We start from the raw sequence: 22,881 nt of genomic DNA, 5'->3' as shown, positions 1-22,881 counted from the left end.
TTGCTATACATAAAAGTACCAAGACAACGATGTAAGTATACTCCGTTACAAGTAGAAGTACTGCCTTTAAAATCCCTCTTAAAATGACAGATGTAATATCAGCAACATGTACTTAAAATATCAAAAGTAAAACACTTATACAAGTATAAGTACCTCGAAATTGTACGGTAAGTATGTAAATGAATACTTCTTTAAGCGCTTTTAAATAAACGTAATAAATCATTACACCTATTAATTTATGAAACAGGAGTTTACGGGCGCTCCTAAACGCAGCATGGTCGCATGCTTTAACGCCACATTCCAGGTAAGAAAAATACCTGTAAACTGATCTTTTTAAGTACAATAATGTTTACTTTTAAATTAAAACAGCTTGTAAAGATCTGGTTCAGACTGATGCTACCGACACGCCTCCTTCAGTTATTATCTGTCTAATCATTAACTCATTTTCTCTCCAAACCCTAAACACAGCAAAGGGCAGGACGAGTAATCTGTGTCACGTGATACTGGCTGCTCTGCTTTTTTACAAACTGCTTTGAACACTTTCATTTCCCCCTCAAGCAAAGTCATTTCTCCCTCTTGTAATTATCCCAAACCAGCTTTACAATAAAGGTACAGAAAGTGAAAGCAGGTATCGGGTGGAGGTGGCAGAGTATTTTCTACCTGAGCTACGCAGGTAAGAGGAACCTTTTCACTCTCTCTCAACAGTCAGTGTGAGCCTGTAACTCTTTAACTTAGTCTACAGGTTGTATGCATCGGTCAAATATTTGTCTTTGCAATCAAACCGAGGCTTTTGCTTCACTTGCAGTGAGAAGTTTCGATTGGTAAAACAACGTCGCTCTGAATGTATAGAGCAGGTTATTTGGTGTCAAACACTGTTATCAGCACTTTTTAATGTGTCGATCCTGAACTGGTTTCATAATTCATGACTTGACAGAACTGCATCGTGTTCTGTCACATAGTATATGACGTAATAGAGTTGTGACCCTCTATTGAGAGTTTAAAGTGTCATTTCATTGCTTTTAATGATGTTGTGTATAACATCATCAATCACACTCATGACTGAAAGGAATCTATCTATTTATCTGAAATTAATTTGACATTTAATGTGAATCATATTATTATATCTGTAAAATAAATGTCTTGGTTAATTACGATTAATCTTCTGTCAAATTATCTTACAAACACTGAGAACATCTGTATTTTTTATGCTAAAACCTTAAAACGACAGTTAAATGATCTTAAAAATAAAAGCTCTGTATTAAAAAGGCTTACTTTATTGACATTTAAGACTTCTACTTGTGCAAAAAGCTTCTGTGCGTCCTGCCTTTCTTAACTGTCAAATGAATGAAGTAAAGAGCGTTGTTGGTGAGCCGCTTTCTTTTACTTTCACTTGAAGATTTAAAACAGATAAAGTCAATGCTATGCCTCCAAAGTCAAATAAAACTGAAAGTACCTCCGTGGCCGGCGTAAATATTGACAAACCTTTATTCAAACGGATTGTAATCTTTACGTATATACAAATTCTATCAAGTACGGAAAGCACCGTGTAGTCCGTGACAAGAGTTAGAAGTTTGAAACAAAAGCAAAAAAGCTTCAAGATGAAAGTTTCTGCATCATATTTCATGAAGAGCTGGAACAAGTTAAGACATCATTTATATGATTCTGTGGGGAAAATGATGTTCTTTCAAACCCCTCTGTGTTAACCTTCAGAACATAGAGAGGAATGAAAGTGTAAAGTTTGCTTTATGTAAGAGCTGCTGAAGTGGAGATTTATCATCAGAGTCTGAGAACAAACTCATTGAGAGGAAACGTCCTTTAAAGAGACGTTTAGTTCATTACAGACATTTAGAGACTCTACAGGTAAAGAGTTAACACATGAACTCATAGATTTCACCATGAAACTTCACCAGTTGTTAACTTACATTAAGTAAATCATTTTTTGTGTTACAAGTTTTCTGAAATTGTATTTTTTAATATGCAAATAAGGCATTATCTAATGTTAACTTTGAGTGGATTTAGGAGAAATCTACAGACGCAAAAAGACAAAGTAGTGAAATAAATAAATAAATGTGTATTTTGGATGTTTTCTTTCACACGTCTGAGAGAAGACGTGTAATAGAAGCAAAATAGACCAAACTCTCTAAATGAAGACATGAAAACAATGTTTTCATCTCATCTTAACTTCTGAGCACACGGTGAAAACTGGACGTTAAAATGATGAAGATTAACATTCCTCATGAACTCCTCTCTTCCCTCGTCTGGATTAGAGGAGATCGACAGTCAGAGGAAACTCTGAAGAGATATTTTATTAAAGAGTCGGGGGGGGGGGGGGGGGGGGGGGGGAGTATTTTGGGAGATCCTCATTCCAGTGGAAATGACGCCCTTGTGTACGGCATGAAGCTGCTGTTATAACATATTCCAGACATATTTCATTCTCCCACCGTGTTGACAGCCAGGTGGTGATGTTATCTGTAAACAAAAAAATCTGCTCCGCCTTTCCCTCCTGACTGAAACCACAATAACCAAAAGCAAACCACCGTTTCACACACTCTGAGCTGAGCAGAGAGCAGGCGGACTGTAACTCGTTCGATGCTCTTGTTTCCTCACAGGTGGGACGTTCATTTAACGGGATGAGATGTCACAAATGATGGACAAGTCCGCTGGAAACCCCGACGAGGACCGGGTGTCCCTCAAGAGCGACGGGGTGACGTCGACCAACGGCGCCGTGTCGCTGGGCGTGCTGCAGACGTTCAGGCAAAGCATCCGGCGGGCGGCGGAGAAGAGCCCGCTGGCGTCCGGAGGCAAGGGGTCAGGGGTCACGACCGGCGATGACTCGGGGGAACGACCGCCGTCGTCACCCAGTGAGTACCGAAGTTAGCCGGCATGAGATCTGCTTGCAGGCAGTAATGTGGCCTCTGAAGGTCAGAAGAAAAGGGAGATTTGGTGTTTGTGTGCCGACAGAAAGAATAATCGCCACAGAACCAGGAAGCGATTATAGTTTTCAGGCCTTTGTTTCCACCTTGAGCTCACAAATATACGCTGACATGAGATAAGAAATGCATCACTGTTTGTAGAAGACGTGTGTGAACTCGTTCCACTCAGGTGCGGACGATTCTGCGGGTGTGGGTGGAAACAGTGTGGGAACAAAGTTCAGAGAGAAGTAAAAGACGAGCATCGTTTAACTTACACTAAAAACAAAACCTGAAACACGTCTCTGTTTGTCCTCAACAGGAGATTTGAGTTGGATGTTTTTTGATCTGTGATAAATAGCAGTGATGTGTGATTGTCATGGACAAACTGTACACGTCGGTGTAAACAGTGAGGAGATAAAAACACCAAAAAACACCAAATATTCCCAAGTTTCAGTTGTGAAGATTTGCTTTTTTTCTTAAGCTTATGTGATTGTAAAACTGTTGGAATGATCAATTTAAGTTTTAGGAAATAACTTTTTTCTGAAGACCAAATGATAAAAACAATCATGAGATTATTTTAAACTGGAACCTGGATCTTTGATGTCACGCGAGCGGCAGAAATAATAATAAATAACAGAAACTAGTGTGACGAGCTGTGAGGAACACGGAAGACGGTGGTTAGTATTTTGTAATCCACCTCATCAGGAACCTCACGCAGGGTTTCCCCCAGGAAAAACAACAATGAAGCAATGACCTCACTCTTTAAAGTTACTGTGAGGAACCTTTAACTGGTCCTGAACCAGTCTCAGTTTAGTCCTGATCCTCTATCAGACCTCCATCAGTAAAGAGACCATCAGAGAGAAGATGGTCTGTTTCTATAGAGTTATTCTTAATGCTCGTCATCGGAGCCACCGGGTCGGATTCTGGTGAAACCAGATGAAATCATGCAGGTTCACCAGAACCTCCTTCAGCTCAGACTCCAGCAGAGACCGGTCCACCGTGGACAGACTGTCAGACCCTGCTGCAGTGAAGAATAAGAGGGTTTATTAAAGGGACTCTGGTGCTCAGAAACACTACCACTTCTGTCCACAGGGGTCGCCAAAATCAACACAAAATGAAAATTCCTTATAGCAACTTTAAATGTGTGTTCTTTAATGATCCACACAAAACATGATTTCTAGACTTGAGCTGTTTTTTTAAACCTGTTTTAAGGTTGATTTTGTTTTTCCTTTTAAAGCAGTGACACTTCAACAGCAGAATGACAGGAAAACATCGTGCTCAGTGTTTTTATTTGCAAGTCCTAACATTTAGAAATTTCCACATTCAGCAAAGTTACTTTAGTCCAGTTTAGTTGTACACAAGAGGTCATTTCATTTACAGTAAGTCCGGTAGCTTCTCTTTCAAACTATCGTCTCTGTCAGCAGAATTGAGGACAAACTGCTTTCAGAAGCCTGCAGTGACTTTCCCGTTTAGATTCTGGAGCCGAGCCAAACTCACCTGATTGTTTTCATCAAGACTTAATCTTTGCATTCCTCAGTTGGTTTAGTTTCAGGTCACTGTGTGAGGACAAAACACTGCCGAGTCACGCAGCCGCATGCAAATGTAAATATAAACGTTAAGGAACTGAAATCGATTTCAAGCTCTGAGATTGATTTGTCTTCTTACTGACGTGACAAAGAGAGAAGTGATTGTGAAACGAGGAAACGTTGTGGCTCTGTGTTTCAGGTCTGAGGGTCGGCTCTCCGGTCACGTCTCCTCTGAAGAACATCGGAGGCCTTTTCAGCAGAAAAGAGGAAGACGAGAGCGACGCCGCTCCGCAGAAAGGAAAAGGTCTGACGCGTTCAAAGACAGGTAACTCAGTCACTCAATACTGGATCCATGTTTCATATCAGCAAGTCTCCTTGTTGCTTTAAGGACTTCTCATCCATGTTAGCTTAAAGGTTACCTTTAAAGGAGTCAAGTTTTATGTCTGTCGTCTCTTTTATGTGAACATTTTCATGTTAAGTTATGTTAAGTCTGTGTGTTTTATGTGGTAAAGCTATACGCTGCCACAACATCTCAATCAACCCGGTGACATAAAGGTTAAATAAAGATACATAAAAAAAGACCAAATGATTGTTTTAACTGCTGCTCCAGGGTAGAAAATAAATGTTAAATCTCTGAATTAAGATTTCTCTTAATTTGGACGAAACCATGTAAAAGAACAGCCCCGGTTAGTTCAGAATCAGCTTTATGTGCACAGACAATGAGTTTGACTCACAAAGTACTTCCACAAAAATAGAAATAACAGCTACGGACAATGACAACAAAGCTGGACTGTTGTGTACATATGTAGGGAAACAACAGGTGTAAATATAAAATATAGATAAAAATGACCAATGAACAACAATAAAATAAGAAAGAAATCGTCTACATACAAGTCAAGTGTTCTGTAAATTGTAAACAATATAAATAGTGGAAATAAATAAGTGACCAAACGCAGCGTGAATCAGTCAGTGTGACCTCGGTCAGATGGTTAAATAAATCTCCTGCTCAGGCTTATGGTCACAGCAGCTTTATTCCACATCTGCATTCATGACAAAGGACATTATAGCAGAAAGGCCATCTCTTGTGGACAAACAGCGTATGCTCTGTCTAGTGGCAAATCCTCCGTATCTTTGAGGATTACCCATAATCCCTTTTAAATACATACAGTGATCGTGTAGTGGGTTTAAATTCATGTAAATAAAAAAGAAATAGAACGAAACTGTCTCTCTCTTAAACGCATGAGGACACAAATATACAAGATTTCTCACACTGGACTGTTTCCCTTTTATAAAGAATTTTTCATTTTAGAATAACAATTATGTGACATAGTAAACAAGTCGACTATAGAAAATACTCCATCTGCATGTTTAAAAAATTACCACACTCTATAGAGCAACACAGTGCTAGTGTTAGCCAGCTATACTGGAGACATTGTTACAATAAATAATACAAATAAAAAATAAAGCAATAAACTTAATGAAAACATGGCGAAGAAAATAGACAAATAATATATATATATATAAAAGCCAGCTCAACTTTTATGTACTTTTTCAAGTTAGTTAACATTACTTTGTCCACAGACACGTTTCCGAGTGGCTAATCCTCGAGGATTACCCATAATCCTTTGCTTCTACTATTCAGTGCAGGTATAAATTTACAACAGCAGGCGGCGTAGTTTTCCCATTTAGCGGGATTTAACCTGACCCTTTTAAACTATGTTACATCCGCTTAAAGGTAGAGTGTGAACGCACGGTGGCAGCAGCACACACACAAGAAACCACAATCTATTAAATGTAATTAATTGACTTTGAACATGAGGTTCCCAACACAAAGTACACTTGACTGCAGCAAGATGGAGGCAAAACAAAAGACCATAAATCATGTGTGGGTCAGTAAGAGCCAACTGGTCACCGCAAACTGTTTTCTATCCGCTCAGATCCAAACATGGCCGGGTTCGGTGACTCCCTCATGAAAAGGGGAGCGTCCATACGTCGAAGCCTGAAATTCGGCACCAAGAAGGATAAAACCTGCAGACCGGAGGCGCTGGTCTCCCTCTCCGAAGGCTCGGCGGAGGAGAGGAAGGAGCACGAAGAGGAGGAGGAAGAGGAGGCGTGTGAGGAGATGGAGGAGTCGTACACAGCGCTAGAAATACCCCACACCCCACTGTCAGGTACGGCCTCTCCATCATGTGTATAACCTTAAAGTAACGTTGGCGTGTGTCAACATGTTCATTATTGTCTTCTTTTAGCTCTGTTTTTGGTCTCCACCAACGCCTGAGGGAAACGTTTAACAGTCTCTATTAAATGATTCACTATGTTCACCAGCTAGTCTCTAACTGAGGCTGTCGGCTGTTTGCTGTAGTGTGCAGTTACTTTATTACAGCATTTTCTCTGTAAATGACGCTATGAGAGCAGTCAGAGTGAATCAGAGCAGTGAAGTTGTGAGTCTGAGAGATAAACAATGAGCTGAAACTCACTACAAAGCTCCGTAACGCGAGCGGAGCTGCACATTCTGCTGATCTACGCATTTACTTCATATCATCAAGACTTTTCTCCATTTTTGTAATCTTCGAAAAACAAAAGAAATCTCTAAAATCCAAATGTATTAACACAGGGGGGTTAATTGATATACAAATGGGCATTTTAGAGTCCAGTAATTTTACTGGACTTTTATTGCAAAAATATCCTGTTTTAGCTTTGGAGGAACCATTAGATTAAGATTTGAAGTGTCCAAAAAATAGTTTGAAGACATTCGTTATGAATGCGACCTTTTCTCTTCAAGTTCCCAAACGCCTTCCTGTCTCCTTCTCTGTGCGCACATTCAACTTATCTTTTGTCTGTTTTGGCAACAAAAGCCGCCGGTAGAAGGAGTCTTATTCCCAGTGTCAACACACCGGGGTTTGGTTTGTCTGTAGACACCACAGTCAGGGTCTAAATCCTGCCTGAAAGAGGCGTTCAATTCACAAATCATTTATGTGTCCCTGCTGTTTATTGATTTATTGAGAATGCGTTTAACAGGACAAATGAAGAGTGACAGTGTGTGTTCTCCCTTGCCTGAGCCTTGCCTTGTGTTCCCAGTGATGCAGATCAATAAGCTGATCGAGAACGAGGTGCTGGAGGAGGCTCACCTGAACCTGCTCGCCCTGCGGCAGGAGTTCCAGCAGGAGCGCGAGCGGTGCGGCGAGGACTCGCCCATGGAGCTGGCCAAGAAGGAGAAAGACCTCAACCTCCTCTACGGAGAGCTGAGGAACAAGGTCAACACCATCGTGCGCGACTCCAACTCTCTTCCCTCCAGAAACAAGGGGCTGCTGGTTCCCGTGGCTCGCATCATCCAAGAGGAGGAGAGGAGGGCGGAGGAGCCCGGCGGGCTTGCGGGCAGCTGGATGGAGGCGTGGAGGGAGGCGGTGGGCGAGGGGGTGCAGGCGAAGGTGTCGAGCGTTCACCTGGAACGGAGGGAGCAGAACGTCTCCTGGTTGGCCGTTCACCTGGGGCTGCTGGGTCAGACCGCCGTGGAGGACTTGGAGAGCGTGAAGAAGGAACTGCGGGGGTCGTACCCGCCCAGCTTCAAAGTCTTCAGCACCTACGTGAGGAGCTACCACCGGGTCCTCGGGCGGCACATGAAGAAGCTGGAGCAGCAGGCGACGGAGCGGAAGGACCTCTACGCTCTGCTGGACTGGATCATCCACCGCTACAAGAGGTCAGTGAACGTCAATCAGTACGTTCAAATGTCGTTTCTCCACAACAGATGCCGTGAACGTATCAAAGCCTGATATCTCTGGGTCACATATTAACAGCACCATTAACACACAGTTCATTTTGACTAGAGCACCAAATGTGGATTCATCCGCCACTGAAAGTAGTCCCCAACAGACGACTTATTTCATCTTGTTTGTACCAGTGACCAGCTGGTTTAGGAAATTACTGAGCCTTTTTATAAAATCAAACTTTGGCTGCGTTGCAAATCGCAAACTTTTTCTTTTTACTTTTAGTTCAGCTGCCTTTACAAAGTACGTACTGCTGCATGCAGGATGCATTCAACTGGGACGTACCACTTCATCATGACATTGAACTTTGACCCTCTTGCTCGTATATCTGATACGCAAAGGATTGTGGGTCAGAAAAGCATGCTGGCTTACAAGCTGCAAAATGTGATCAGATGTTGTAACATCCTGATATTTGTGACTCTGACTATCTATGTTTTCAGACACACTAAATCTTTTTCTGGCATACTAATTAGTCCGGTAGTTTATATTTGTGAGGCATTTTTAAATATTTATGTCTTCACCAAGAGGTGGAGAAGTATTGAGAGACTAAAGAATAACTATGGTCGTATTTTAATAATATTAACCCCGATGTTCGTCCCCTACACCGCTACACTTACGTGCAAATATGTGTAATAAAGTTGCCTCAACAAGTACTCTTCTGTTTGAATAATATCAATTTAGTGGTCGTTTGATTAAACAAAAGAAAGATATTAGGAATATGCATCATGTGAGCAATAAAAATACAAAAATGATATATTTTCACACAGTGCCATAACAAACATCTCCCAGATCGTCTTCCTGCAGAAATGTTTATCGTCTCAAACTTGCAGGAAAAAGAAAGTCTTCTAAAAACACACCTGAACAGTAAAGATGCAGGCAGAGATGTTTAAAGACATTTCCAGAGTGAGCGTGAGTCGGGAATCAGATAAAGAGGCAGCGCTGCTGAATCAGGCCACGCCAACCCCCCCCCCCCCCCCCCCCCCCCCCCACCCACACACACACACACACACAAAAAACATGCTCGAAACAACATTTGAGACCAAAAATAAACTGATGAAAAAAGAAGCACAACACTCTCTCGAGGCCAAAATGGAACATTTTTAATCAGGTCGTGTGTCTCACAGATTATGTAAAGTAGCACCTTAAAAAAGACTTTATTTATTCAGTTTATCACACACATACTGTAATGTTACTGCTCATACACATGCAACGGACTGTGAAAATCTTTTTATTAAATATATAAGAATGATGCATCAGTGTACTGCATGTAAATATTCATACTCAATAAGTACTTTAAACTGTATTTATCATTACTTCAAAGTATTATTTATTTAAAGATTGTTTCCCAAACAGTTCTTTAGAGCTTGTAACCTGATTTCTTCTCTCCTCCCGACATGAAGCGACACGTCTCCAGCATTCTCCAGATCGCGTGTAAATGTTGTTGAATGTCTCTTGTTTCACATCGCACAGCGAGAGGATCATGGGAAGTCTCTCCCTGCAGCCGGACATGAAGGACGAGAGCGTCGATCTGCAGCTGGAGGACGAGCTCCTGACGCAGCTCAAAGACAAGTTCTGCTGCAGAGTGAAGGTGACGAGCACCGCCGGCCCTCACTATTCTGGGAATTTGAGGATTTTAGCAGTTCAAGTCAACAATTTCTTCAGATTTCTTTTCACTAGGTGGTCAAGTAAACAGCCCCTTTAGTCCTTCATGTAGGGAAATAGAATGTTCATTTTACGTGCAAAAGAACCAAAAATCCCAGAAAACATCGACCCCTTGTTCTCAGAGCTGAATGAATTCAAGTTGGATTTAATGAGTTTGTTACGACTCAGGAAATGCAGGATTGGACCGAAATGTGGACAAAGAAGGCCGACAGAATGAGTTCAGTGATTCAATGTCAGGTGCAGGTTACAGACGCTCAAAAGAAAAACACAAGACAAAAAAGCTTTATTGCAACTCACAGATTGGCTGGAGGTGAGTGGGAAAGGTCTGATTACATATCTGCAGGGCTGATGAGGAAAGAGGGAACAGGTGTGTAGGTGGGCGATGGGGAATAAAGGTGACAGGCAGAGGGCATTTTGGGGGATGAAAAATGGGCAATGAAGTAGCCTGGGGACGTTTACACACCTGCCTATAAAACTTGATTTAAGTAATTATGTGAACGACTAAAAACAAAGACAAAAGAAATCAAGAACCAAACCAGAAAATGACATTTTCCTCTAAAGAAGGTTTAGACTGACCAGCGTTCTCCTCTCTGTCCGTTGCTGCAGGAGGACATGAGGTCTTCACTGGAGAGAGTCATTGGACTTGAACACGAGGAGGTCTGGAGGGACAGCAGGTCTCCGGAGAAGGACGAGGACTTCCTCAACTCTCCGTTTCACATGGACATCTGGACGGTACGACTGTTATTAGTAATATTAAATATGTAGATGTCAAAGATGAGATGTTAAATAAATATATAAATGTATAAATGTTATAGCTTGTTTAAGTGTATTAAAAACATCTGAAAACGATAGAATAGTGCAGTAAAAACAGTATGTTTATATTTAAAGTACCATGAAGTATGCCTGAAGCTTATTAATAAGAAATAGTTCATGACAACACATAAGTACCTAAAATAAAAAAATATGCTATTTTGCTTAAAATCAGACAAAGAATTATATATAACTATATATATCTATATTTTCTATATTGATTTAAATGATTACAAAACAAGTAAATTAAATATGTTTACATTAATAAATGTAATATCTGTACAAAGTACGTGACTTCATAGGCTTGAGTGTTTATTTTTGTGTTTGTTGCTGATTTGCTTGTAAAACAAGTAAATATTAATGAGTCTCGATGACAGAAGTCAAAACATGCAACGCTGTGATTCGACCACGTGGCGGCAGCAGAGCGCTCCATACGAAGCTCATCGTGACTCTGCATGTGTGTTTGTACTAAAGTGTGTGTGCTGGTGTGTGTTTGTACTAAAGTGTGTGTGCTGGTGTGTGTTTGTACTAAAGTGTGTGTGCTGGTGTGTGTTTGTACTAAAGTGTGTGTGCTGGTGTGTGTTTGTACTAAAGTGTGTGTGCTGGTGTGTGTTTGTACTAAAGTGTGTGTGCTGGTGTGTGTGTTCTCTCTCTGCAGAAAGTGAAAGGAAACGTTCAGAACTCTCGACTCATCGATGCTCAGCTGGAACAGGAAGTGATGTCCTGCTGCCTCCAGGAGCTGACAACGTTCCCCAAGAGGTTCGTCAACACGGAGACACTGAATGTGTGCAAATACATAAAGGCCAGGAATATACAGAGTATGTTGACATCTACTGACAGAAGACAGGTTTTTAACTGTTCCTTGGAATAAAGGTTTAGCAGATTAAATATGTTTCTGAGGACAAAATGTAAGTTTATCTTTCATAAAGTCTGTCATAAAGATAATTTACTGGATATTTACACACTGTGCTTCATATTTCCTTTTATTTTTTAGCTCTGCTAGCCAGAGGAAGAGTAATATTGGCGTAGGCCAGACTGAAATATCTCAGCAATTATGGGATGGATTGACATGAAGTTAGTTTCAGGCATTTATAGCCCTCTGAGGATAAACACCCTTTGAGTTGGGTGATCCTCTGATTCATCGTCCAGCACCACCGCGAGGTAGAAATCTCGACATCTATTAGACGGTAACAACCTATAAAAGTCCTTAGAGGCCAATTCATACAATAAGAACTGTCCTCGTATTTATCTTCAGGAATAATGCATTAGTGAGGTCAAATGCCAAATGGCATCAAGTCAACCACTCTGGGGAGGAAAATACCACATGCTCAATAAAACATCAATATATGTATAAACAAAGAAGTAAAAGAGGAAGGTAGTAGCGTGAGGGGGAACCCACCCACAATCAAACCAACTGGAAACAGGATCCTGCCCTCAGTAATGTGCAACAAGCGCCACTGTTGAAATGTCGGAATATTTCCTCTGGCTGATTGATGACTAACGTTGTTTTTAAGTGAACTCTGTGACTCGGTTCATCAGACTGTGACCGTCCTCTCCTCCATCGCTCTTCATCTCAACAACACAGACATATTACATTCATCTTATTTTAGTTTTATCTCGGCAGCAGCAAAAAAGAAGTAAACAGAAAAAGAAGCAGAAAATAACAATAAAAAAGTGACAGTTAACCAAACGTTATCTGTAGACAGTGGTGGAAGAAGTACTCGACATTTTATTCAAGTAAAAGTAGTAAAAAGTCCTGCTTCCAAAATCGTACTTGCCTCCAGTAAAAGTACTACAATCGAAATATACTTAAGTACCAAAAGTACTCACTATGCTGATTGTCCCATTTCAGAATCATACATATTATATTACTGGATTATAATTATTGATGTTCACTTTTATGTTGCAGCTGGTAAAGATGGAACTCATTTAAACTACTTATTATACATTTTCTTACAAAATGCAGTGGAGTAGAAGTTTAGAGTAGAATAAAATGGAAATACTCAAGTTAGTACAAACAGGAAGTCTATTTAATGTGGGAGTTTGAACCCTATTCATCGTCTGACAGGCTGAATCCATCTCTCTCCTCTTTCTTTTTCACAGATTTGAGATGGAGTTCAGGCGTCACTGCAGCGCTCTCAGACCGAAGCCTCTTTGGACCGAGTACCAGATAACATACATCAACTGCTTCACTGCGTTACAGTAAGTCACATGACTTCCTGAAATTACTCAAGAGGCCCGGGGACGAACCAACGCGCCCTGACAAAACCATAAACGGGGCAGCACACCCTCAAGGGAAACTATCCATCTAGGGAAGAGTTCCTGTTTCAGAAGCAGACGCAGCAACTTTAGAACCTCACCCTTTGGGAACCATTTTTTTCCCAGCGTGCAGAAATCTGGACAAATAAAATCCAACACTCTGGTTATATTTCGGTTTATGATTTTAGACTTATGATTTTTAGTTGTGTTATTGTTTCTGTGCTTCGTAAACAAACAAACGGTTAAAAGGATTCTGGAGAATGTCTTGCAGAGCTTTTGTTTTGATGACTCATCTCTGAGCTATTTTGGACTTGACTGGGAGATTCTGCAGCATTCGTGCCAACACGATTTTATATGCGATTCAAGCGAGTCTTTTGAAGCAGCGACAGAGCTGCTTTCTTTCACGAGCTTGTGCAGAAGTTTCTGTCTTAACATGCACAGCAGAGCCTCACCACCCATTTATCACGAGGCCATGTGAGAGATACTCTGCCAGGTTTGGAGAGAGTGCCACCTCACGTGATTTCGGGGAATCGGGGCTGCGAGTGAGAAACGCTGTCTCACAGGGGGGAGGGGGGGTGTAGGAGGAGGGAAAGCAGTGAGGCCACAGCCAGATGAACCTCTCAAACCTCCCCAGCTGCTGCTGCTTCCAGTCTTTGCAGCCGGTCATTCGAGGACGTCCACATTTGTCGAGAGCGGTGTGTGTTCGTGTCTGCTTTCTGTTCTGCTGCTGAGGTTTGAGAGGTTCAGGGGAGTCTGTGGTTGAGTATTTCACCTCTAACACCACTGCTCTCCATCCTCTGGATCCAGTCCTGTAGACATTTACAAAAAGATAAATAAGAAAGCTCCTGAATTAAACGCCAATGTGAAAGGAATTCATGCGAGCCCTCTAAATAACTGCATTAGTTGTAACGTACATTTATGAGAACGTGGCTTCATGTGTTTGATTATCAAATTGTATTATATTTAATTCGCCTCACGGCTTCCGGTTTAAGGTCACAACTTTGCTAGTGGTGTGAAAATATGTTGAAAATGCTTCAGTCTTGATGACAAACTGGAGGAATTCAGATTCTTTACTTCAGTAAAAGTACTAATACAACAGTGTTAAAGTATGATCAGCTACAGAATTCCCCTCCTTCACGATGGAAATAAAGGTGCTCACCATATACGGTTCTTGTCCTCTGTGGAGAACCATTTTTTCAGGTTTGTGATAAGACCTTTTAGAAAGGTTCCACTTGGAATCCTTTCAGAGCTTTCTACTTAGAACCCAACTTAAAGGGTCATGCCCAGAACCCCCTATGAGATGATCTACTAGAGAACCCGTCTATGGTGTAATGGTTCCACCCATAACCCTCTCTAAGGGGTTCAATCCAGAACATTCCCACCTTCTTAAGGTGGCCAACTAAAACTCACAGAGTGGGTTCTACTGAGGATACCTTTATAATCCAAGGGTTTCATCTAGACCTCTGCAACTAGTCCCTAGACCTCTACAACTAGTCTCTAGACCACTGCAACTAGTACCTAGACCTCTGCAACTAGTCCCTAGACCTCTACAACTAGTACCTAGACCTCTACGGCTAGTACCTAGACCTCTACGGCTAGTCCCTAGACCTCTACGGCTAGTACCTAGACCTCTACGGCTAGTACCTAGACCTCTACGGCTAGTACCTAGACCTCTACGGCTAGTACCTAGACCTCTGCAACTAGTCCCTAGACCTCTGCAACTAGTACCTAGACCTCTACAGCTAGTACCTAGACCTCTACAGCTAGTACCTAGACCTCTACAGCTAGTACCTAGACCACTACAGCTAGTACCTAGACCTCTACAACTAGTCCCTAGACCTCTGCAACTAGTCCCTAGACCTCTGCAACTAGTACCTAGACCTCTGCAACTAGTACCTAGACCTCTGCAACTAGTACCTAGACCTCTGCAACTAGTACCTAGACCTCTGCAACTAGTACCTAGACCACTACAGCTAGTACCTAGACCTCTACAAATAGTCCCTAGACCTCTGCAACTAGTACCTAGACCTCTGCAACTAGTACCTAGACCACTACAGCTAGTACCTAGACCTCTACAAATAGTCCCTAGACCTCTGCAACTAGTCCCTAGACCTCTACAGCTAGTCCCTAGACCTCTGCAACTAGTACCTAGACCTCTGCAACTAGTACCTAGACCTCTGCAACTAGTACCTAGACCTCTGCAACTAGTACCTAGACCTCTGCAACTAGTACCTAGACCTCTGCAACTAGTACCTAGACCTCTACAGCTAGTCCCTAGACCTCTGAATGAGGAGTGTGAATACAAATACAAATAAAGACTTATCATATCATGATCATATCATGTCGACACTGTGCAGTTGAATGAATGGGTGTTTTAACAGTGGAGGCTACACACCCGGTTAGGAAACAGGAAGTGTGTGTCGGGGGGGAGACACTCCCAGCGGCTGGAAGTTGGCTTGGAGGGGAAATCCTAAGTGTCTGCATCTGTAAATGTACTGAACGTATCAAAAGTAAAAGTGCTTGTTGTGCAGAAAAAGGGCCCTTGTGACTGATTATTATGACATTTATGGTTCACCAGATACATCTGTTGGGTCATGAGATGATTATTGAGTTATTTAAATTAAAGTAACAAAGAGAAATCTTCTTTTTCTTTAATGTAACTGCTACAGTAGGATTGGTGAATTGGAAACCGTTGGTTTGACATTGATATCGTAACTCTGGCCTTCAGATAAAGTACAATACTTCAAGTGTAGTGTAGTAAAAGTATAGAAATACTCAGGTATACTACATTCCTTTACAAGTTTAACTGAACTAATTGAGTAAGTCAGACGCTCTTCTCTTCACTCCAATGTGTCAATTCGTCATGTCCTCAGTCAGCGATGCTGTTTGTGCTCCTGCAGGCAGCACATGGAGGAGTACCGGGACTCGTGTCCAGGCGAGGTGGACGGGTTCAGACAAGAGGCGACGTGGCTGATTGACTGGCTCAACCAGGCGCTGGAGGACCAGTTCAAAGACGACGTCAAGGTACAATCACGCGAATGAAATCTGCGTTGTTTTAGGTGAAAGCCCAGTTCTGGTTTTCATCCATTCATTTCCTCCCTCAGAGAGCTGTTGCGGTTTTCTTAAAAGGGGAATTGAAAAATGAATTCTCTTTTCCTGAACCGCTCATTCAAACTCAATGCAGAGATTCTTTCCAGCAAATCATTTCTGTAAAAGATCACAAAGGAGGAAGTGAAGTGATTCAGAATGGATTCATTATTAACAGCAGGACATTACTGAGCTGTTGATCTGGCGCTACTATGCTGAAAGGTTTGTTTAAGTTTAGGTACAGACATACTTGGTTGAGGTTGGAGAAGGTTTATAGTCGTGGTTTAATAAAACCAACATTGATTGTTGCAGGAAACTGGACACAAACAGTTGTTCTTTGACCTCCCCGAGAGGTTTTGTGTTGCTTCACCTCCATCACACTACTTCCACCCGTAGTTCTGAGCAGCAACAGTCTTCTTTTCATACGACCACAGCAGGTGTAATTTAAAACGAAGAAGTATAAAGATCTCAAAAGCACACATTTGGAAGTGGATGGATCCAACAAACAGCGAAATTTCAGCCAACTTGTGTACTTCTGTTGTTACTCTAACGACGATCTTTTCCTAAACCTAACGAGGTGGTTTTATTGTCTAAACCTGTAAAGACGAAAGTTCATTTTAAAAAGACTGTGTGTATCTAACAAGCGAAAATGACAAGTGTTGCTGCACTTTCGTGGGAAAATGCATAAAAATGACAATGAGCTGAAAACTATAAAGCTCTGTGATGTTATTTTTATTACAGCTGCTGCAATCAGAGCGATGTAGCATCAGATTTATTTTTCAGTCATTTGTGGGGGTTGGATATGTGTCGTTCTAAAGGAGTTACAAACGACGTATTTTTGTTGTTTAATTCAGAGGACTTGATAAAATCCCTGAAGTCACTTCTTCAGAAGATATGAGCAGATAGAAGCACCGATCCAACCTGTGGAGAATAAGACTTCACTTCATTGTCACTCTGAACCTGCTTCCTGTGCCGTTTTTCCAGCCGTACCTGAGGAGGATGATGACGAGGAAGTGGCTCACCAACGATGAAGACTTTGGGCAGCTCTACAGTCGGACGGAGCTGCTGTCTCAGCACTGCGCCCTGATGAGGCCGCCACATAACCAGGTGAGGAGGAGGAGGAGGAGACGAGCTGGAAGAAGCCGTCAGAGGGATTTCCAGCATTTACCAAACGCTTTATCTTCCTGAGAAAAAACTCCCACCGCTTAATAACGATTGTTTACCGCCAAAGTGTCGGATATGATATGAGAAAGTTCCCAGTTCGAGCCAAAGATTTACTGGCATTTGTCCCATCCTGATTGGACAAACCACACTGAAATCTATCTGGCAACTAACTGAGTCAAACAATGAGTGTTAGCTTTGGCAGCAAGGTTTGTTTTAAGATGAAAAAGGAGGCAGAAGCTGAGCTACAAATAAAGCTTTTCACACTAAGTAATTGCTTTGGAGGGTCAGCAGAGGAAATCCTTGTTTACTTTTCATGAACCTCTTGGAAGTTCCAGTGAATCAAATTGGGCGCCATTGTTTTGGGCCGGATGCTGTGACTGCAGGATGCATGAAAGAGAGACCGAATAAACCCTGAAACACAGTCAGGAATGAATAGGTGGAAGCGGAGGTGTAAGTTCAGCTGATCTCTCACGGGGCATGGCGGAGGACTCAAACGCAGACCGGGCAGAGTAGAGAGATGCGGGAACTTTAATCAATGATGAGATCGGAACAGGAGACTTACAGAAATACAACAGGGAGACGAGAGACGAGGGGGGGGAAATCCAGCAGGACTGAAACCGGGCGGGCAGGCAGGGAAACCAGGACCAGGACAAGCCGAACAGGCGGGTAGACATTACAAGGATCTGGCAAGGAGTGACTGAGGGGCAGGAGTTTAAGTAGAGGGAAGAACAGGTGAGAAGAGTTGTGCTGATGAGGGGGAAGTGCTTGATTACTGATCAGAGGCAGGTGAAGGGAGGCTGAGGGAGTGACACAAAGACACACAGAACACAGAGGCAAAGCCTGATCGTGACAGATCTGATGGCTGCCGGTCGTGTGACGGACACATAAAGAGAACCACGCTCACATTTCCCCTTTTCTCTCTCGTGCCATCCTGTTATTCTGCAACACCCCCCCGTGTGTGTGTTTGTTTCCCGGCAACAGGAGTTTGCGAGCCGACTGCACTACCACGTGGTGAGGGAATACGTCGGCCAGCTGATGAAGAACAACTACTCGTGCAAGAGCCGGAAACACGAGAATGCAGCGTGCAAGATGCGCCTGCAGTGGGAGAAGCTCAGTTATCTGTTTGAGAACATGGTAATTAAGTCTTTTTACTTCCTCTTCAGCGTGTTTCTGTTTGACCTGCAGGTCAATGCAGGGAAAGAAAATAGGAAAGAGTTCATCAAAGCACTTTTAATGTAAATGCTTGAAACTTTCCAGGAATATTTATTCATGTATTGTACTTAAGTACAATTTTACTTTGGTATTTCCGTGTACCAGATGAGTAAAATTACCAGATACTTCACCAAAAGAAATGTTTTTCTTATTTCCTTTCCCATAATAATCTCAGGACCCCTCAGATTCATCAGGTGACCCTTTAGAGGGGCCGGCTCCTCAGGTTGGGAGCCTAAAATACCTAAACTGTCCCAATAAAATGCTGCTTACACATCAATGCATGAATCAAAAAAGAATAATGTCAGATATCATGATCTATATCAGTCACAGCTGATATTTTACTGCAGAAGAGTACTTTTTACTTTTAATACTTTAAGTACTTTTAGCTCTTAAACACTTTTACTGTCGTACGTTTTTGAATGAAGGACTTTCACTTGAATATTTTTACATCGTTGTAGTAGTACTTTTACTGAAGTAAAGACTCTGAGTACTTCTTCCACCACTTACGGGATAGTTTAGTGATTTAGTATTGTACTTCCATGAATAAGAAGAGACATTCAGCAGATTCAGAAATATTCTGACTTTGACGCTCCAGAAAGGCTGGGAACTACGTTTCCCATGATGCAACTCAAAGACATTTTGTCCAGGCTCAAGTTGAAGTCGGTTGCCCAGGTGAAGCTCGCAACACTTCAAACTCAAAGAATTAAAAGTATATTTAAACTCATATTGTTGCCTGTTTTGTTATTGTTTCTGTGGTAGAAGTCGACTCACGAGTGGCTCTACGATGTGGGAGACGACCTGATCATCATCATCGAGCAGAAAAACAAGAGCGACATAAAGAACCATCTGCAGCCTTTAGTGGAGCATTACCCCGACTTCAGGTGAGCGACTCCAACGACTCACTGACTCATCCTGTACGACTGACCAGCCGAACTCACTGCAGGAGAAACACTACATCGATCCAAGAAAAGTCACGTAAATAGAAAAGGCGCATTCTGCAGAAAGTCACCAGTTAACACGGTCTCTCGTTTATCTGAAACACCTGTTGCTCTGAACGTGTTCCTGTGCGACTGCTGTAGAACTTGATGGAATATCGATTCTGACAACCGAACAAAGCAGCAAACACACATTTTGATGCTGTAATGTAGCAGAGTAGAAGTAGAAAGTGGAGTAATTTGGATATACTTAAGTAAAGTAAATGTAATTACTTAACACCACTGCCAATAGATTTAAAACTTTATATTCTTGTTTTAAACGGTGTAAATTGACCCCGATCAGAAAACTTTAGATGACAAGTGATATTTTTTTGTCATTACAAAACAGATCTGTGCCACATGGAGGGAAACATAAGATTTGGGCTTTTTTTAATCTGTAGTTTAAACATATTTATGAATCCTTCACCATGAGGATGATGAGGATGACCCTCCAGGTGAAGCCACGGTCACCCGGGTTGAAGACGTTTCTCATAAACCAGGCCGGTTTGTTGAAGTGAAACATAAACGCAGGTTTCCAAAGCGCTGCGACGCGTCTGTGTTGAAACGCAGCGGTTATGTCGCCTTAAAATACTCGAAAATTAACTCACTTCAACACAAAAAAGCCAGACTGAAGACATCTAACCTACTTCCTGATTTTAATTTCTACTTGAAATGCTTAAAAAGCATCAAAGTTTCCCATCGTTGTAATTGCGGAAGTGTTAGACGACGACGCTTCTGTTTACTCGGGAGGAGACGGAGAGGTCAGCTGACCTCTGCAGGAATCCCCTCGCTGTTTGATTAAAAGATTCAACACACGAGTCGACTTCAATAACCAGAAGAATGAGGAAGTTGATGATGAATTACTCAAAATGAAGCAGAAAGTATGTTTACTTACATTAACCTTTAACCCCAATGAACTGTTTACATATAACACATGCTGTATTAACTCCTGAGATCATGTTGCTCATAAATCATGTGTTTGTGAGCTGAGTGGCTTTTAACCAAACATGTGAGAGGATGAGTCAACCAAACAAGCAGAATAAACTAAATAACGAAGTGCTGATGATTTCACTGTTCTGTTCATTTAAAACTCTTTTATTGTTTATTATATATAATTAAACTTAAATGTCATTCCCCCAAACCTCCCATGGAAAGGAAGCAGAAACCTTACAGATGAAATCTGATTTTAGTTGTTAGTAGACGACACAAGCTCCACTCAGACCACGTTTCCTCCATCGGAGTCTCTGAACAGTCTTCAACAGCGGAGAAGAAACAAAGTTCTCCCACCAACAACTACAGAACTGATCCCTGAAAGTAAAGTCTGGGTTTGTTCTGGATGTTTCTCAGGCTCTCGTGTCTGGAGACGAGCTCTTTGACTGCTGCTGAACTCCAAAGCACTGATGATCCTTAAATTATGTCTCTGTGTTTTCTTTCTTCTCCGACCTGCAGCAGGAAGCACCTGGTAGCTGTCCTGTATTTCAGAGGCCTGCTGAGAGGCCGTGAGCACCAGCTGATCCTCCAGCGTCACACGGAGCTGAAGAAGAAACTGGGCGGCGGCAGCGGCGGTGACAGGAGCCGGGTTTTATTTGGCGACATGCAGGTCACCGTCAACACAGACTGCCTCTCCAATCTGCCGTTCTCCTGCCTCAGCTTCCTGCTGCCCGACAACTAGTGCCACAATGGAGGACGAGTGGCTGAGCGGAGGGGAAGTCAAAGGTGGAGCGGTGTTATTTATGGTGGTTTGACACATTTTTCACATAAATCCTTTGCTCTCAAACGCTAAACTCAACTGCACCTTTTTTGCACAGAAGCAGTTCATGTTCTCAATCTCACACACAGAGAGGAACCGGTGTCCTTATAATAAACATAATAAACTGCTCTTCATGAGGCTGGAGCAAGAAGTTGGTCCAGTTAGGAAAGTTTGTTTAATCGGACACAAAAAAAAAAAAAGTATGAGACTTAAAATAAAATACTCACGAGACCACAAGATGTGGATTAATCCGCCGCTGAAAATAGTCCCCAACAAATGCACTACTTTCTCCTGGTTTGTTTGATTAAAAACTAAAGTGAGCACTTGTTTTAGAAAATGACAGAGCTTTTAAAAAATTTAAACCATATATTTGTTTTTACAGATTTATTTTTGCCACAGAGAAGAATGGAGAGACGGACTCGCATTGTTTTGGTCTTTCGTGGGATTTTGTGACAAAAGAAAATACAGCGACAGAGCAGCAGTGCACTTTAAATAAATGAGGTTAAAATAATTTAATAACACATATTTACTGTTTTTACACATATTACAGTTCGTTCTGTTCTTCTAACAGCAAATATTTGATGTCTCCTCAAACTCACTGGCAGATGTAGAAAAGCCTCGTCTGTTACCACTTAATAACGTATCAGACGTGCACGAATGCAGTGTGTTACGCAATAAGAGTGATGCAGCGCTGTGAGGAACGTCAGGATTTTCTTTTCTGGGAAGAAAAGCTTTTGACCAACTATTCCTGATAAAAGTCCAAGTCATCAAACATGATGACACTTTCATGCGTGTGTGTGAAGCTCTCAGCAGCCGTAACAAATGAGAGGCAGGTTTCAGAAAGAACACTATTCTGCTGTGGAAATATACTTGTGTTGCAAAATGCGTCTTCTTTAAAGGCTGTTGGACCTTAATTTGAGTTCAGATCTACTGATAGAAACTGTAAGAATCTCTTTGCGTGTGAATGCTGAGTGAGGAACTGAACCTAGTGAACGGTACGAGACTATTTATGTGTGTGTGAGCCTCCAAACTGCCTTTCAGACTTAAATATGAGGGTTCTCTGTCGTGAAATGTGAGTTCTCTGATGTCAGGTGAACCTGTGTGATCTCAGACGGTAGAAAAACAACCTTCATGTGATCTTCTTTGCACATTTCATGTCTTCATTTGATCATAATTCTGTTTTCTTGTGTTTGTAAATAGTTTATGTATTTATGATTGTTTTCCACTGGGAGAAGTGAGGAGTTTAGTGTCTCAGGATGAATTTAGGAACAATTATAGGAGTTTAAATATGAAATAGTGTGAAGGGCGCCAAAGGGATTATATAGAAATGATGTGTCAAACCCATTTAATCCTCTTTTTTTTTAATAAAACATATGAAACAAATAGTCTCATGAATCTCTCATGACTTCATCTGTCTGAAATCCTCAAAATCCACTCATTCGAAAATATATATATATTTTCTTTAACTTGAACCACAGACGTTTAATCAGCCAGAATAACTGAACACCTGCAACGACACAAACCGGTGTTTTCACTTCCTCTGATCAGAGCTCCTCTCACTCTTCTGTTGCTTTAGTTGCACTTGTTTGAGCAGAACTTTAACATTTTAAGAGTTCAGAGATACAGTTTAGTTCTGCTCAACTTCAACCTGAGAAGATATTTATGAATCAGACATCATTAAAACATGTGGAAGAAGCTTTAAAGATAAATTCGTATTCTTTAAACAACATAAACACTCCACTCAGACCATGTTTCCTCCAT

General features: G+C 41.7%; 1 protein-coding gene across 1 annotated transcript; it reads left to right on the top strand.

The window, feature by feature from the left end:
* Positions 1-539: 539 nt before the first annotated feature.
* Positions 540-22,497, top strand: exoc3l4 (exocyst complex component 3-like 4). The gene is made up of 14 exons (XM_079175057.1): positions 540-673; positions 2,610-2,861; positions 4,638-4,763; positions 6,376-6,609; positions 7,517-8,135; positions 9,673-9,790; positions 10,471-10,596; positions 11,333-11,433; positions 12,778-12,876; positions 15,834-15,957; positions 17,005-17,127; positions 18,166-18,318; positions 19,156-19,277; positions 20,820-22,497. The coding sequence occupies exons 2-14, from the start codon at positions 2,636-2,638 to the stop codon at positions 21,040-21,042; spliced, it is 2,394 nt and encodes a 797-aa protein (XP_079031183.1). The 5' UTR covers positions 540-673; positions 2,610-2,635; the 3' UTR covers positions 21,043-22,497.
* Positions 22,498-22,881: the final 384 nt, after the last annotated feature.

Source organism: Pholis gunnellus (assembly GCF_910591455.1).
Source record: "Pholis gunnellus genome assembly, chromosome: 15".
Lineage (NCBI taxonomy): Eukaryota > Metazoa > Chordata > Actinopteri > Perciformes > Pholidae > Pholis > Pholis gunnellus.
Note: the sequence above shows the minus strand (reverse complement) of the source record. Positions and strands in the feature narration are given on the sequence as shown.

Bases quoted from the DNA above. Each gene is read 5' to 3' on its own strand.
- exoc3l4 (XM_079175057.1), top strand. From the start codon at position 2,636: ATGTCACAAATGATGGACAAGTCCGCTGGAAACCCCGACGAGGACCGG. The intron at 2,862-4,637 runs GTGAGTACCGAA...TCTGTGTTTCAG, and splicing joins ACGACCGCCGTCGTCACCCA to GTCTGAGGGTCGGCTCTCCG. The intron at 19,278-20,819 runs GTGAGCGACTCC...TCCGACCTGCAG, and splicing joins GAGCATTACCCCGACTTCAG to CAGGAAGCACCTGGTAGCTG.